The 13,952-nt window shown below is 34.5% G+C and overlaps 1 protein-coding gene across 1 annotated transcript in view; it reads left to right on the top strand.

Moving 5' to 3' along the window:
- Positions 1-13,952, top strand: part of TSGA10 (testis specific 10) — a 108,508-nt gene that overhangs the window by 40,020 nt on the left and 54,536 nt on the right. Inside the window, exons 7-9 of the mRNA XM_081265374.1 lie at positions 55-225; positions 315-392; positions 1,856-2,007. Of these exons, the coding sequence (XP_081121500.1) occupies positions 55-225; positions 315-392; positions 1,856-2,007 (401 nt within the window). The remainder of the gene's footprint in view (positions 1-54; positions 226-314; positions 393-1,855; positions 2,008-13,952) is intronic.

The raw sequence follows: 13,952 nt of genomic DNA, 5'->3' as shown, positions 1-13,952 counted from the left end.
TATTATATTTAGTTTAAAGCTTGTTTTAAAAAATTATATGTATTTAAATAATAGGCACAGGAAGAAATTGCCCGACTTCGAAGGGAAATGATGAAAAGCTGTAAGTCTCCAAAATCAACAACAGCACATGCTATTCTCCGGCGGGTAGAGACTGAAAGAGATGTGGCCTTTACTGATTTACGAAGAATGACCACAGAGCGAGATAGTCTGAGAGAAAGGCTAAAGGTTTGGAATAGTTTTATCTATCTGAACATGTGTGAAACACAAAAACATTGACACTAAAAGCACTTTATTTTGTCTGTTTTTTTAAACAGATTGCTCAAGAGACAGCATTTAACGAGAAGGCTCATTTGGAGCAAAGGATTGAGGAGCTGGAGTGTACAGTTCATAATGTAAAAAAAAAAAAAATCACTTGGCTATAACCTCAGTGGCTTTAAAACCCTTCCTTTTTTTCCCTTTGTTCAGAGAAGTTCTTTTACTTATCTAAGATAGCGTTTATAGTCCTTAAGGTGATATGTATGATGTAAACAGTCACTTTTTACTTATTTCCTTCTGAAAATGTGAGTAAAGTTTTTTGTGTTAGTTGCAAAGTATTTTATTTAAAAAAACTATTAGAATGTGTTGTCAGGAATTTAAGTAGCTTTACTTCCTTATTTTGTTAAAGATAATATTGCTAGTTATGAAGATATAATAAAGAATTTGAGATGCTATAAATAGATGTTATGACTATAAAATCAGAATTAAGAGAATTTGACTTTTTTCCACCAAGTTTAATTGAGTATATTTATAAAGTTATCTATAGTTTTGTTATAATAAGTAAAAGAAATTAGAAAAATTATTTTTCTTTTCATAATCCTACTTTATATGTGTAATTTATTGATGTTGGGTAACAAATAAATCCTTCTGCAGATAGTGTGCATACTGTAGTCAAACTGAACCAGAATGAAAAATGTAGACTGATATGTTTTATTAGTCTTTTTTTTTAATTGGTTGTTCACAACATTACAAAGCTCTTGACATATCATATTTCATACATTAGATTGAAGTGGGTTATGAACCCCCAATTTTACCCCAAATGCAGATTGCAGAATCACGTTGGTTACACATCCACAATTTTACATAATGCCCTATTAGTAATTGTTGTATTCTGCTACCTTTCCTATCCCCTACTATCCCCCCTCCCCTCCCCTCCCATCTTCTCTCTCTACCCCATCTACTGTAATTCATTTCTCTCCTTGTTTATTTTCCCATTCCCCTCACAACCTCTTATATGTAATTTTGTATAGCAATGAGGGTCTCCCTTCATTTCCATGCAATTTCCCTTTTCTCTCCCTTTCCCTCCCATCTCATGTCTCTGTTTAATGTTAATCTTTTCTTCCTGCTCTTCCTCCCTGCTCTGTTCATAGTTGCTCTCATTATATCAAAGAAGACATTTGGTATTTGTTTTTTAGGGATTGGCTAGCTTCACTAAGCATAATCTGCTCTAGTGCCATCCATTTCCCTGCAAATTCTATGATTTTGTCATTTTTTATTTTTGCATAGTACTCCATTGTGTATAGATGCCACATTTTTTTTTATCCATTCATCTACTGAAGGGCATCTGGGTTGGTTCCACAGTCTAGCTTGTTTTATTACTCTTTATAAAAAAGCTACACAATGATTTGCTTTTATTCTTACTATTCTGTACCTTATTCATACAATCTTCCATAGCATTTGGGTCTAATCTGATCATCACATTTAGTAAATTTTGCCATAAACCTGGTTTGTACAGAGGGAATATGTCTCTGCAGGAAGACTGCTCTGGCTGTTTTCTTTTTTTTAGCGATGGCAGTAACTTTGTCATTCTACTTGTTAGCTTGATGATGAACGTATGGAGCAAATGTCAAATATGACTTTGATGAAGGAAACCATAACCACTGTGGAAAAAGAAATGAAATCACTAGCAAGAAAGGCAATGGATACTGAAAGTGAACTTGGAAGACAAAAAGCAGAGAATAATTCTTTGAGGTAAACTAAATTACTATTAAATAACTAATGGTTTATATTGTATGTTATAATGAAAATTATTAAATTTTATTTATGAGAGGATTATTATGAAGCAGCTGTAGAAACCTCAGGACACATTGAATGATTTCCCCAAGATCAGAGACTGTAAATGGCTTACTTAACTGGGAAGTATACTTCAAGTAATATTAACCTTACATTTGGATAATGCCTCAGCTTATCTGAAATAGATTTTACAAAGCCCTTCCGGGTATTGAGCATATTCAATTTTGGTATTCAATTGTTTAATTTGATTTAATAACTTTACGTTCTGTTCTGCAGTATGAACAATATAAAAAAGCATAAAGCACAGGTTTGATAGTAGCTTAGAAAAGGTGGTTTAGAATATGGTGAAAAGTCATAAAGAAAAATAGCATCATGTGGTAGAACTTAATTAATTGAATGTTGAATACATCACCTAACTCTTCCTATATATTGGTATAGTAGCAGAAGAAATATCAATTAAAGTAGCCCATAGGTAATATGTATGTGAGAATATATTTTTGAAAGACTTCTATCTTAGCGGTTTTACTTTTAGTATCTGTTGATGTGAGAAATAGAGGTTGTACAAATTCAGTAAGTTTGAATTTCAGTACATCTGTGAACATTTGAAAAATGGTGGTTGATATGATTGTGAAATATATTATTAAATCCCAGTATGTCCTTAATATTTCCATGATCTGTGGCGCATTGATTGGAGTTGCTTGTCAGGACAGATAAATATTCAAATTCTTTCCCTTCACTTTTTAAAAAACATTTCCTGTTTATAAGAGTATTGAAAACTCAAATAAAATGAAAGTAATAATAAAGCAAGAAAGACACAACAAAGAAAACCTTGCAAAGTGTAAAGTACTAAAAAATTTAAATCACTCCCATTTTCATAACCCAGGGGAAAATAATTGATACAGAACTGTTTCCAGCTCGAAATTGGTTTTCCTGCATATATTTCGTAGCTTTCTGTGTAATTGAGATCACCTTTGTATAGTTTCATTTTTGGCCATTTTCATTTAATCATTTGCCATAAGCATTTCTCCATGGCTTTAGACATTCTTTAAAAGCATTTTAGTAGATTACGTGCTATGATAACAGATAGAGGTATAATAATTTAGGGAGCCAGATGCAGTGATGCTCGCCTATAATCCCAGCAGCTCAGGAGGCTGAGGCAGAGGAGGATCGATAGTTCAAAGCCAGCCTCAGCAACTTAGCGAGGCCCTAAGCAGCTCAGTGAGACCCTGTCTCTAAATAAAGTACAAAAAAAAAGGCTGGGGATTTGGCTCAGTGGTTAAGTGCCCCTGATACCAAAATAATAATAATTCCTAGTACCAAAAATAATAATTTGGAAGATTTTTTGATGCATATTTGTCTTAAGAGTTTTGTTAAAGTGTAATTGACATACCATAAACTGTACCTTCAGTTTGCTAAGTTTTGACCCGCGGATGTGCCTATAAAACTCACCACAGTCAAGATAGTGGCCTATCCTTTACTCTCAGAAGTCTCTCCTGCTCATCTCTAATCCTTTATTTACCCAACCAATCCCCAGGGAACCACTGATTTTATTTCTGTTATGGAGTTTTTTTTTATTTTCTAAAATTTATAATACATGAAATCATACAGTATGAATTGTTTTGTCAGGCTACTTTCAATAAGCATGACTATTTGAGATTCATTCATGTGGCCATATGTAATTAATAATCCCTTTTGATACTGAGTATTGTTCCATTGTATGGATAGGTATGTAGACATTTGGGTTTCCAGTTTTTGGCTATAACAAAACTGCTGAGGACATTCCTAAGTAAGTCTCTGGGTGAACAAATGCTTTGATTTTTCTTGGATTGAAATTTCTAAGTCATGGTATGTTTCACTTTTGGAGAAGCAATTAAACTGTTTTCCAAAGTAGTTGTACTGTTTTATTTTGCATTTGCACTGACAGTGTATGAGTGTTTCAGTAGTTACATATCCTCACCAACATTTAGTGTACATTGTCTTTTTTAACTTTAGTGTTTCTAATAGGTATATGTTATGATTTTAATTGGCCCTTCTCTAATGATTAGTGATTTTTCAGCATCTGTTCATGTGTTTTTTTGCCATCCATATATCTTCTTCTTTTTTTTTTAAAGAAATTTTTTTTTAATATTTATTTTTTAGTTATTGGTGGACACAACATCTTTGTATGTGGTGCTGAGGATCGAACCCGGGCCGCACGCATGCCAGACGAGCGCGCTACCGCTTGAGCCACATCCCCAGCCCCCCATATATCTTCTTTTGTGACATATCTCTTCAAATCTTTTGTACACTTTTACTGAATTACTTATTAAGTAAAAGTACCTCTGTTTTAGACATAAAGCCTTTGTCAGGTCTGTTTTGCTGATATTTTCTCCCAGTCTGGGGCTTGCACTTTTATTTTCTTAACATTATCTTTTAAATAGCAAATATTTTTTATTTCAAATAATTTTGAAGAAGGGTACATGTATTTTGTGTTCTTTTTAAGAAATTTCTTTCAAGGCTAAGATCACTGAGATTTTCTCCCAGTGTATTCTCCGAGTAGTTTTCTAATTCTAGCTATGATCCATTTCAAGTTAACTTTTGTGTGTAGTGCAAAAGTTCCCTTTTTTTAAATTTTAAATTTTTTAAAATTTGCATATGGATGTCCAGTTGTTCCAGCACAATATTTAAGTGTCTGTTAATGTTAACTATAAGAACAATGTTTTGCAGCAGATCTTGTATTCCTACACTTCTGTGTCCCTTGAAGAGCACTGCTCACTTCCCCTCTCTCCACCCACTAGCAACTACCTTTTAGCTTTTCTTTTTATAAGTGAGGTATTATGCAGCATTTGTCCTTCTGTAACTGTCTTAATTCACTTAACATAATGTTTTAGATGCTCATATATATGTATATTGATTTGCCGATTTTGTTGTCTATTTATGTTCTCTTGTAGCTGCCTTCACTTCCTTAAAGTAATTATTTTGAATTCTTTTTTTTTCATTTTTTCATTTTTTATTGATTGTTCAAAACATTATAGAGCTCATGATATATCATCTTTCATACATTTGACTCAGTTGGGTTTTGAACTCCCATTTTTACCCCAAATACAGATTGCAGAATCACATCTGTTACACACTCACATTTTTACATAATGGCATATTAGTGACTGTTGTATTCTGCTACCATTCCTATCTCCTACTATCCCCCCTCCCCTCCCCTCCCCTCCCATCTTCCCTCTCTACCTCCTCTGCTGTTGTTCAATTCTCTCCCCTTTTTTTTCCCTCCCCCTTGCCCCTCACAACCTCTTATAATTTTGTGTATCATTGAAGGTCTCCTACCATTTCCATATGCTTTCCTTTCTCTCTCCCTTTCTCTCTCCCTTTCTCTCCCCCCATTCATCTTTGTTTACTGTTAGTCTTTTCCTCATGCTCTTCCTTCCTGTTCTGTTCTTAGTTGCTCTCTTTATATCAAAGAAGACATTTGGCATTTGGTTTTTAGGGCTTGGCTAGCTTCACTTAGCATAATCTGCTCTAATGCCATCCATTTCCCTGCAAATTCTATGATTTTGTCATTTCTTAGTGCTGCATAATACTCCATTGTGTATAGATGCCACATTTTTTTATCCATTCATCTATTGAAGGGCATCTAGGTTGATTCCACAGTCTAGCTATTGTGAATTGTGCCGCTATAATCATTGATGTGGCCGTATCCCTATAGTGCACTCTTTTAAGGTCCTCAGGGAATAGTCCGAGAAGGGCGATAGCTGGGTCAAATGGTGGATCCATTCCCAGCTTTCCCAGGAATCTCCATACTTCTTTATCAGGCAGTTTGTAGATCTCCATTTCTTTGGGATTGGTTATTGGAAAATTATTGTGTTCTTTTGGTAGTGTCAAGTTTCTTTGCTTTCTTTGTTCCTTGTTCCTTTGGGTTGAAGTCTTTACATTTGAAGAAATAATAACCTCATAGATTTTACAGACTAATTCCAGCAAGGGAAGATCTTTACCTACAGGTTGGTGCAAGTGTGCTCTCTGGATGCAGTGTAGCAGCTCAGCCTCTGGTGAGGGCACAGTGGTATAGTCTTCATGCAGCTCTGTCAGATGAATTTGGTGTCAACAGAGATTTCAGAGGTCCTCAGCAGCTGAAGCTGTGAATGACTACATTGATGGCGAGGGCTGTTGCAGTTCTTCTGATCTCGTTGTCTCCTTTAGGGAAGTTGTGCCCAAGATATCTATCTTGGCACTGGTGTCCTCTGTGTGGACACTCATGGGATGGCTTAAGGGCCCAGGTCCAGTGCATGGCTGTATATAGGTACTGTTGCTCTGGGAATGGAGATTCAGACATGTCTGCTACACTGGTGGCTGTTTTTTTCAGAGTGGCTGAGGGGCTGGAATTCAGTACATGTGGAGTAACAATGGCTCCAAGGCCCAGCCATCAACTAACTCACTATGGTGGTATCCCAGATATCTGAGGCATAGGTGCATGTGGAGAAGTGGCAGAGGAAGCACATGCAGAGGGACTGTGGCATCTGGCTCTAGATTGAAGTGGTGGTTCTGGTGTCTGAGATGCAGGCGTGCGCAAAGCATCTCTGGTTTGGGACACAGGCAGGTTAGGTAATACCCTGTTTAAGGGCTGCACAACATTGACTCCTTCTTTCGGGTAGGACCGTATCAGCTTCTCCCTCTCTAGGGGGTCTATGGTAGGTATTCCTGATAGTTTATTTCCGCGGTGAAAGTTACCAATGACCCTTGTAGAGCAGGTTACTGGAGACCATGGTGGCATCCACCACATGACTAATACAGTGGCCCCTGCCTTCAGTTGTTCTAGCCACCTCCAGATGTCTCAGGTATACTCATCTCACAGGAATACTTTCTGAGTTGTTCTCTCTTTTTTGTTTCCATCATATTGCTGTTGGTTCTTAATTGGACACTGAACCCTTCCTAAAATATATTCTTTCATGGATAGCTATCTGGTTGTTTCTTTGTGGTAAAAGGTGAAGTCTGAGCTCTCTTCTCCCATCTTATTGATGATACTTCTCATATCTTTAATTTTTTGAAGAGACTTCATACTGTTTCCCATGGTGGCTTCAACATGTGCTTCCCCAAAACCCAACAGTGAACAGTGCTCCAGTTTCTTCCTCACCAAAATCTGTATGTAGTTTTTCTATTGTTTGTTTGGTTTTGGTAGCTATTCCAATGAATTTGAGGTAATATCCTACTATGGGTTTGATTTGCATTTCCCTGATAATTGATGATGTTGAGCACCTTTTCATATACCTGATGGTCATTTGTATGTCTTTTTAGAGAATTCTCTATTCAAGTACTTTGCCCATTTTTAAAAAAATATTTTTTAGTTGTAGATGTTCACAATACCTTTATTTTGTTTATTTAGTTTTTTTTTTTTTTTTAATGTGGTGCTGAGATCGAACCCAGTGTCTCACACATGCTAGACAAGCACTCTACCACTGAGCCACAATCCCAGCCCACTTTGCCCATTTTTAAACTGAGGGGTTTTATGTAATTATTTTGCTACTGAGTTGAATGAATTTGTTATATATTTTGGATATTAGCACTTTATCAGATATGTGGTTTCCAATTTCTTCCATTCTTTATGTTGCCTTTATACTCTGTTGAGTTTTAGATAGTTTCAGGTAGTCTAGTTTCACTTGCCTGTTTTTGGCTTTGGTATGATATCTAAGAAATCATTGCCAAGATCAGTATTATGAAGCTTGTCCTCCTTTGTTTTCTTCTAGGAACTTAATGTTTTCTGTCCTTCTGTTTAAATTTTTAATTGGTTTTGAGTTGATTTTTGTGTATGGTAAGATAAAGGTCCAATTTAATTTCTTGCCTGGGGTAATCAATTTTCCCTGTGCCACTTGTTGATGAGACTTCTCTTACTCCATTGTATATTCTTAGCACCCTTGTTCCACCCTTAGCATCATTTTATCATTGTTAAGTAGCTCTGAAATATGATTTGGAATTAGGAAGTTAATTATAACCAAGTTTCACAATGTATTTTAAAAAAGCCTGCTGAGAACTTTTTTGGATTTGGGGAGATAAAATGATATTGAGCCTTCCCACTCATAAACACAGTATCTCCATTCAATTAGGTCTCTAATTTCCCAGCAGTGATTTGGAGTTTTTAGTGTACAGATCTTGCACGTCTTCTGTCAGATTTATCCCTGTGTATTTCATATTTTTATGCTATTATTAATGGGGTTTTTATTATTTTATTTGTTCTTTTTAGATATACAGGACAATAGAGTGATTTTGACTGTGTGTGTGTGTGTGTGTATGTATGTGTGTGTGTGTGTGTGTAGTATGCCTTATCCTATTTAGGATTCTATTCTTGTGTTGTAAATAATGTAGAGTTTCACTGGTCATGTATTCATATATGAACAAAGTATAGTAATATTTGATTCATTCTACAGTCTTTCCTAATCCCATCTCCACATCCCTTCCCTTTATTCTCCTTGGTCTAATCCAGTGAACTTCTGTTCTCCCTTGCCACCCGCATTGAGTGTTAGCATCCACATATCAGAGAAAACATTTGGCCTTTGGTTTATTGGTACTGGCTTATTTCACTTAGTATGTGTCTCCAGTTCTATCCATTTACTGGAAAATGTCATAATTTCATTTTTATTTATGGCTGAGCATTATTCCATTTTGTGTATGTATACCATATGTATTTTCTTTATCCATTCATCTGTTGAAGGGCACGTAGGTTGGTTCTATAGTTTAGCTATTGTGAATTGAGCTGGTATAAACATTGATATGGCTGCATCACTTAGTATAATGATTTTAAGTCCTTTGGGTACATACCAAGGAGTGGGATAACTGGGTCGAATGTTGGTTTTATTCCAAGTTTTCTGAGGAGTCTTCATGCTGCTTTCCAGAGTTATTGCACCAATTTTCAGTCCCACCAGGAATGAATGAATGTACCTTCTTCCCTATATCCTTGCCAACAGTAAATTGGTTTTTAAATTTTACTTTTCAATTGTTTATTGTTAGCATATCAAAATTCAGTTGTCTTTTAAAAAAATAGACACAGTATTTTAGAACAGTTAAGTTTATGGAAAAATTGTGAAGATTGTTCCTATATACCTCACACCCAATTTTCTCTAGCAACATCTTACATTACTATAAGTGTACTTATTGTAAGTAATGAACCAATAAAGTTAATACTTTATGCAGATTTTCTTAGTTTTTTCCTAATATCCTTTTTCTGTTCCAGGATTCCATCCAGGATACCAAATTAAATTTAGTTGTCATTCCTCCTTAGGCTTCTCTTGGCTATGACAATCTCAGACTTCCTTGTTTTTGATGATCTTGGCAATTTTGAGGAGTACTCATGAGGTATTTTGTAGACTGTGTCTCTATTGGGGTTTGTCTTAAATTTCCCCCATGATTAGATTGAGGTAATATGTTTTTGGGAGAAAGATCCCAGAGATAAAATGCCATCTTAGGGTATGTGCATCCAGGGTACATATAGTCAATACGATTTAACAATGCTGACTTTTCTTTAAATGTTTATTTTTTTAGTTGTAGTTAGACACAATATCTTTATTTTATTTGTTTTTATATGGTGCTGAGGATCGAACCCAGGGCCTCGAACATGCTAGGCGAGCACTCTACCACTGAGCCACAACCCCAGCCCCCGATTTTGTTCTTGATCACCTATCTAACTGAAGTAGTGGCTGCCTTTTCCAAGATGTCTCATATTTGGAATAATCCAGTATGAAATCTTTTCAGGTGGGCTTCTTTCAGTTAGCATTATGTACTTAAGGTTCATTCATGTCTTTTGTACCTTGATCATTCATTTCTTCTTATTGTTAAATAATATTACATTGTGAAATATACCACATTTTGTTTAACCATGCACCTGTTGAATGAGATCTTGTTTCGTCCCATGTTTTTTGGTGATTATAAATGAAGCCGCTATAAATTTTTGCAGGTAGGTTTTTGTACGGACATAAGTTTTCAAACCAATTCAGTAAATACTTAGGTTCGTAGTGTGCTGGATTGTGTAGTGAAATTATATTTGTAAGAAACTGCCAAACTCTCATCCAAAGTGACTATATCATTTTGCATTCCTACTTGCAATTAAAGAGTTTCTGTTGTTCCACATGCTGTCAGCATTTGGTATTTTCAGATTTTTGAATTTTGGTTATTCTGATAAATATACAGATATATCATTGTTATAATTTTTAGTTCTGTAATAACACAATGTGAAGCATCTTTTCATATGCTTATTTTCCATTTGTACATCTTCTTTCATGAACTATTTAAATTTTTTGCCCATTTTTAATTGTTTATGTACTTATAGTTGAGTCTTAAGAGTGCTTTGTATATTTTTGGAACATTTCTTATCAGCTATATGGTTTACAAATATATCCTCCTAGTCTATGCCTTGTCTTTTTATTCTTTTAACTTTATTTTTTTGAGAGAAAAAATTATTCATTTTATTAAAGTTAAGCTATCAGATTGTGCTTTTTTGTTGTATTTATAAACACATAATTTTTATGTTAACATAGTTTTGCGTTTTACACTTAAATGTCAGTGATTCATTTTTAGTTATTTTTTGTGAAAAACGTCTGTGTTTGGTTCATTTAATTTACTATGGACATCCTAAAATTGTTCTAGCACCATTTATTGAAGAATTATTCTTTCTCCACTGAATTGTCCTTTACTTCTTTGTCAAAGATCATTTGAATATATTTACATGGGTCTCTTTCTCAAGCTCTCTATTCTGCTTCATTGATCTGTGTCTGTTCTCTTGCTAAACCATGCTGTATAGATTCCTATAGCTTTGTATTATGGCCTGAAACAAGTAATGTGAGCCTTCACACTTTGCCTTCTTCAATACTGTATTGTCTATTTTGAGTCTTTATGTTTCCATTTAAGGTTAGGATTATTTTGTACCAACTATAGAATAGCTAGTTGGGATTTAAATTGAAATTGTGTTGAATCTATAAATCAATTGGGGAATGATTGACATCTTAATATTGTATGTTTAAATCAGTGACATGAAATACTCTTTGATCATCTTTGAGTCTTTTGTTAATGTTTTGTAATTATCTGCATGTAGATATTATGTATTTAATTTTTGAAAGTTCCAGTGCATTTTTTACTTCAAATATTTCTTATGCTCAATTTTATTCTTTTTATCCTTTTTTGTTTGAAGTGTATCTATAGTTCTTAGATGCTCCATCCTAGTTTTCATTTTTTTTCTCATTGCAATTTATTTTTTAATTTTTAAAAATTTTTATTTTTTAGTTGTTGATGGACCTTTATTTTATTTATTTATATGTGATGCTGAGAATTGAACCCAGTGCCTCACACATGCTAGGCAGGTGCTCTACCACTGAGCCACAACCCCAGCACCTCTTTGCATTTTAGTTTAAGCAGTTTTCTATTGAACTTTCCTCAAGCTCAGTGATTTTTTTCTTGGCTGTATTCCATGTACTGATGAACCCATCAATGGCGTTCTTCATTTCTCATAGAAAAATGGATGTGTCACATTCAGTATTTTTTTGTTCCTAGAATTTCCTTTTGATTTTCAGACTCTGCCTCTCTGCTTGCATTGCCCATTTGTTATTGCATGTTGCTTACTTTCCCATTAGTTACCTAAACCATTTGTCATGATTATTTTACATTTTCTATCTCAGAATTCCAACACCTGTGTTTGGTTCTGATCCTTCATTTTAATTTTTCTTGCCTTTTATTGTGCCTTGTAATTTTTTTGTTGTTGTTGAAAGCTGAAGAATATGTGTTATTAAACTTTAGAAACTGACATAGAGGCCTTTTGTGTGAATGTTCCTGTTAACTTGGCTAGGAGTTGGGTTGTATTCAATATTTGCTTTTAGCTATAGGTACCAGAAGTTTCAGATTGCTCTTTTGTCTTGATTTTTGTTTAAGTTTGTTTGAATTTTTTTTATTTTTAAAAACTTATATATATATATATACACCACATTTAAATTTGTTGAATTTTTTTTAAGTTTTAAATTGACTCATAAAAATTGTACATATTTATGTACATATTTACTACATGATGTTTCAGTACTGTAAACTGTGTCACATTCAAATCAGAGTAAACATTTCTATCTATTCAAACCTTTATTATTTCTTTGTTATAAAAACATTCAAAATCACTTCTTGTGGCTTTCTTGGTATAAGTGACACATTATCATTACCTATAATCACTCTATTTACTGAATATCAGAACTTTCTCCTGTCTTACTGTAACTTGGTTCCTATTATAGGGTCCTCATTTTCTTCTTGTGGTGTCTCCTCTTGATTTGGGGCTTCTCTGAGAATTCCTCAGTGAGTGTCCGTATCTTCTTTCACTATGATTATCATGGAACGCTGTTGGTAAGGAGAGGCGAAATGTGGCCTGTAGACTTAACACTTAAGTCTCACTTCAGTCTCCAGTACCATAGGTAAATAAATTTTTCATCCTTGGTGATTTAGTCTATTGCTTTCATAAGTAGCATTTTGCAAAAACAAAACAAAGCACAAAAATGAAGAAGACAGTTGGACACCTGAATGAATTATAATATGGACATCTGCTTAACTGCTCCTCAGTTCAAGAAATGGAACAGTACAGCCACTTTAGAAGTTTCTTATGTGTGCCTCTTTATTTAATCATAGCAATTCAGCTTCTTCAAAAAAAATCATCATTTTGACTTTTATAATTATTTTCTGCTTACTTTATAATTTTACAACTTGTGCATCCCAAGAGATTTTGTTTTATACTAGTGATTATTAATAAGGTTGAGTGCCTTTTCATACAATTATCTTACATATGTTTTTTTAAAGAGAGGGAGAGAGAGAGAGAATTTTAATATTTATTTTTTAGTTTTCGGTGGACACAACATCTTTGTTTGTATGTGGTGCTGAGGATCGAACCCGGGCCGCACACATGCCAGGCGAGCGCGCTACCGCTTGAGCCACATCCCCGGCCCTTATCTTACATATTGTTTTGTAAAATGCTTGTTTATACTCTTTCCCCATTTATCTATTTGGTTGCCTTTTTAAAACTTACAGCAGGTGTAGAAGCTATGTTCTACAATTCTTTGTATGTATTCCAGGTGCCAGTCCTTTGTTGATTATTTGTAACTTCTCTCACTCTTTGGTTTGTTTGTTTTGCGAGTTTCTCTCTCTCTCTCTCATTTTTTTTTAAATTGTTGTAGATGGACAGCATGCCTTTATTTTATTTATTTATTTTTTTAATATGGTGCTGAGGATCAAACCCAGTGCCTCATATATTCTAGGTAAGCGCTCTGCCACTGAGCTACAGCCCTAGCCCTGTTTTGTTCTCTTAAAACTATCTGTTGACTAACAATATTTATTTACATAGTCAGATTTATAAGCCTTTCCCATTTCATTTTGCTATTATTGGCTCTTTGCATTTCTAATTTCTATATAAACTTCAGAGTAGGTTGGTCAGAGCCCATCCCCTACAATAAAAAATAAAAACATAAAAATCCTATTAATACTTTTTTAAAGTACTGTTTTATTATCATAGTAACAAATACAGAATTAAGTAATGCACAACATAAAACCAGCCCACTGAGCAACTCCTGTTCCACACTTGACCGTTAACCGCTGAAGATATTTCCCTAAGGGGTTTCACAGTCCTGACACCTTTAATCATTTCACAACAAAGTCGATTGGCATATAAAGTAAAATATTATCTTATAGCCAACTTGTCCATTTTATATGTACAAGATGACTAGTCTAAAAACTGTGAAATATCAGTGTTCCCTTCCAAGAACAAAAAGTATGTATTCTTAGAGGACTTCACATAAATGGCCATGTGTTTAACCTGTACAAAATTAAGCTTTTTAAACTTGTAGAACACAAGCAACTCAACCTAAATGTCTCAGTGTGTTCTTTTCTGCAAAATTCTGTCTACTATGGAAAGGTAA

The sequence above is a fragment of the Spermophilus citellus genome (assembly GCF_964194105.1).
Source record: "Spermophilus citellus genome assembly, chromosome: 13".
Taxonomy (NCBI): Eukaryota; Metazoa; Chordata; class Mammalia; order Rodentia; family Sciuridae; genus Spermophilus; species Spermophilus citellus.
Note: the sequence above shows the minus strand (reverse complement) of the source record. Positions and strands in the feature narration are given on the sequence as shown.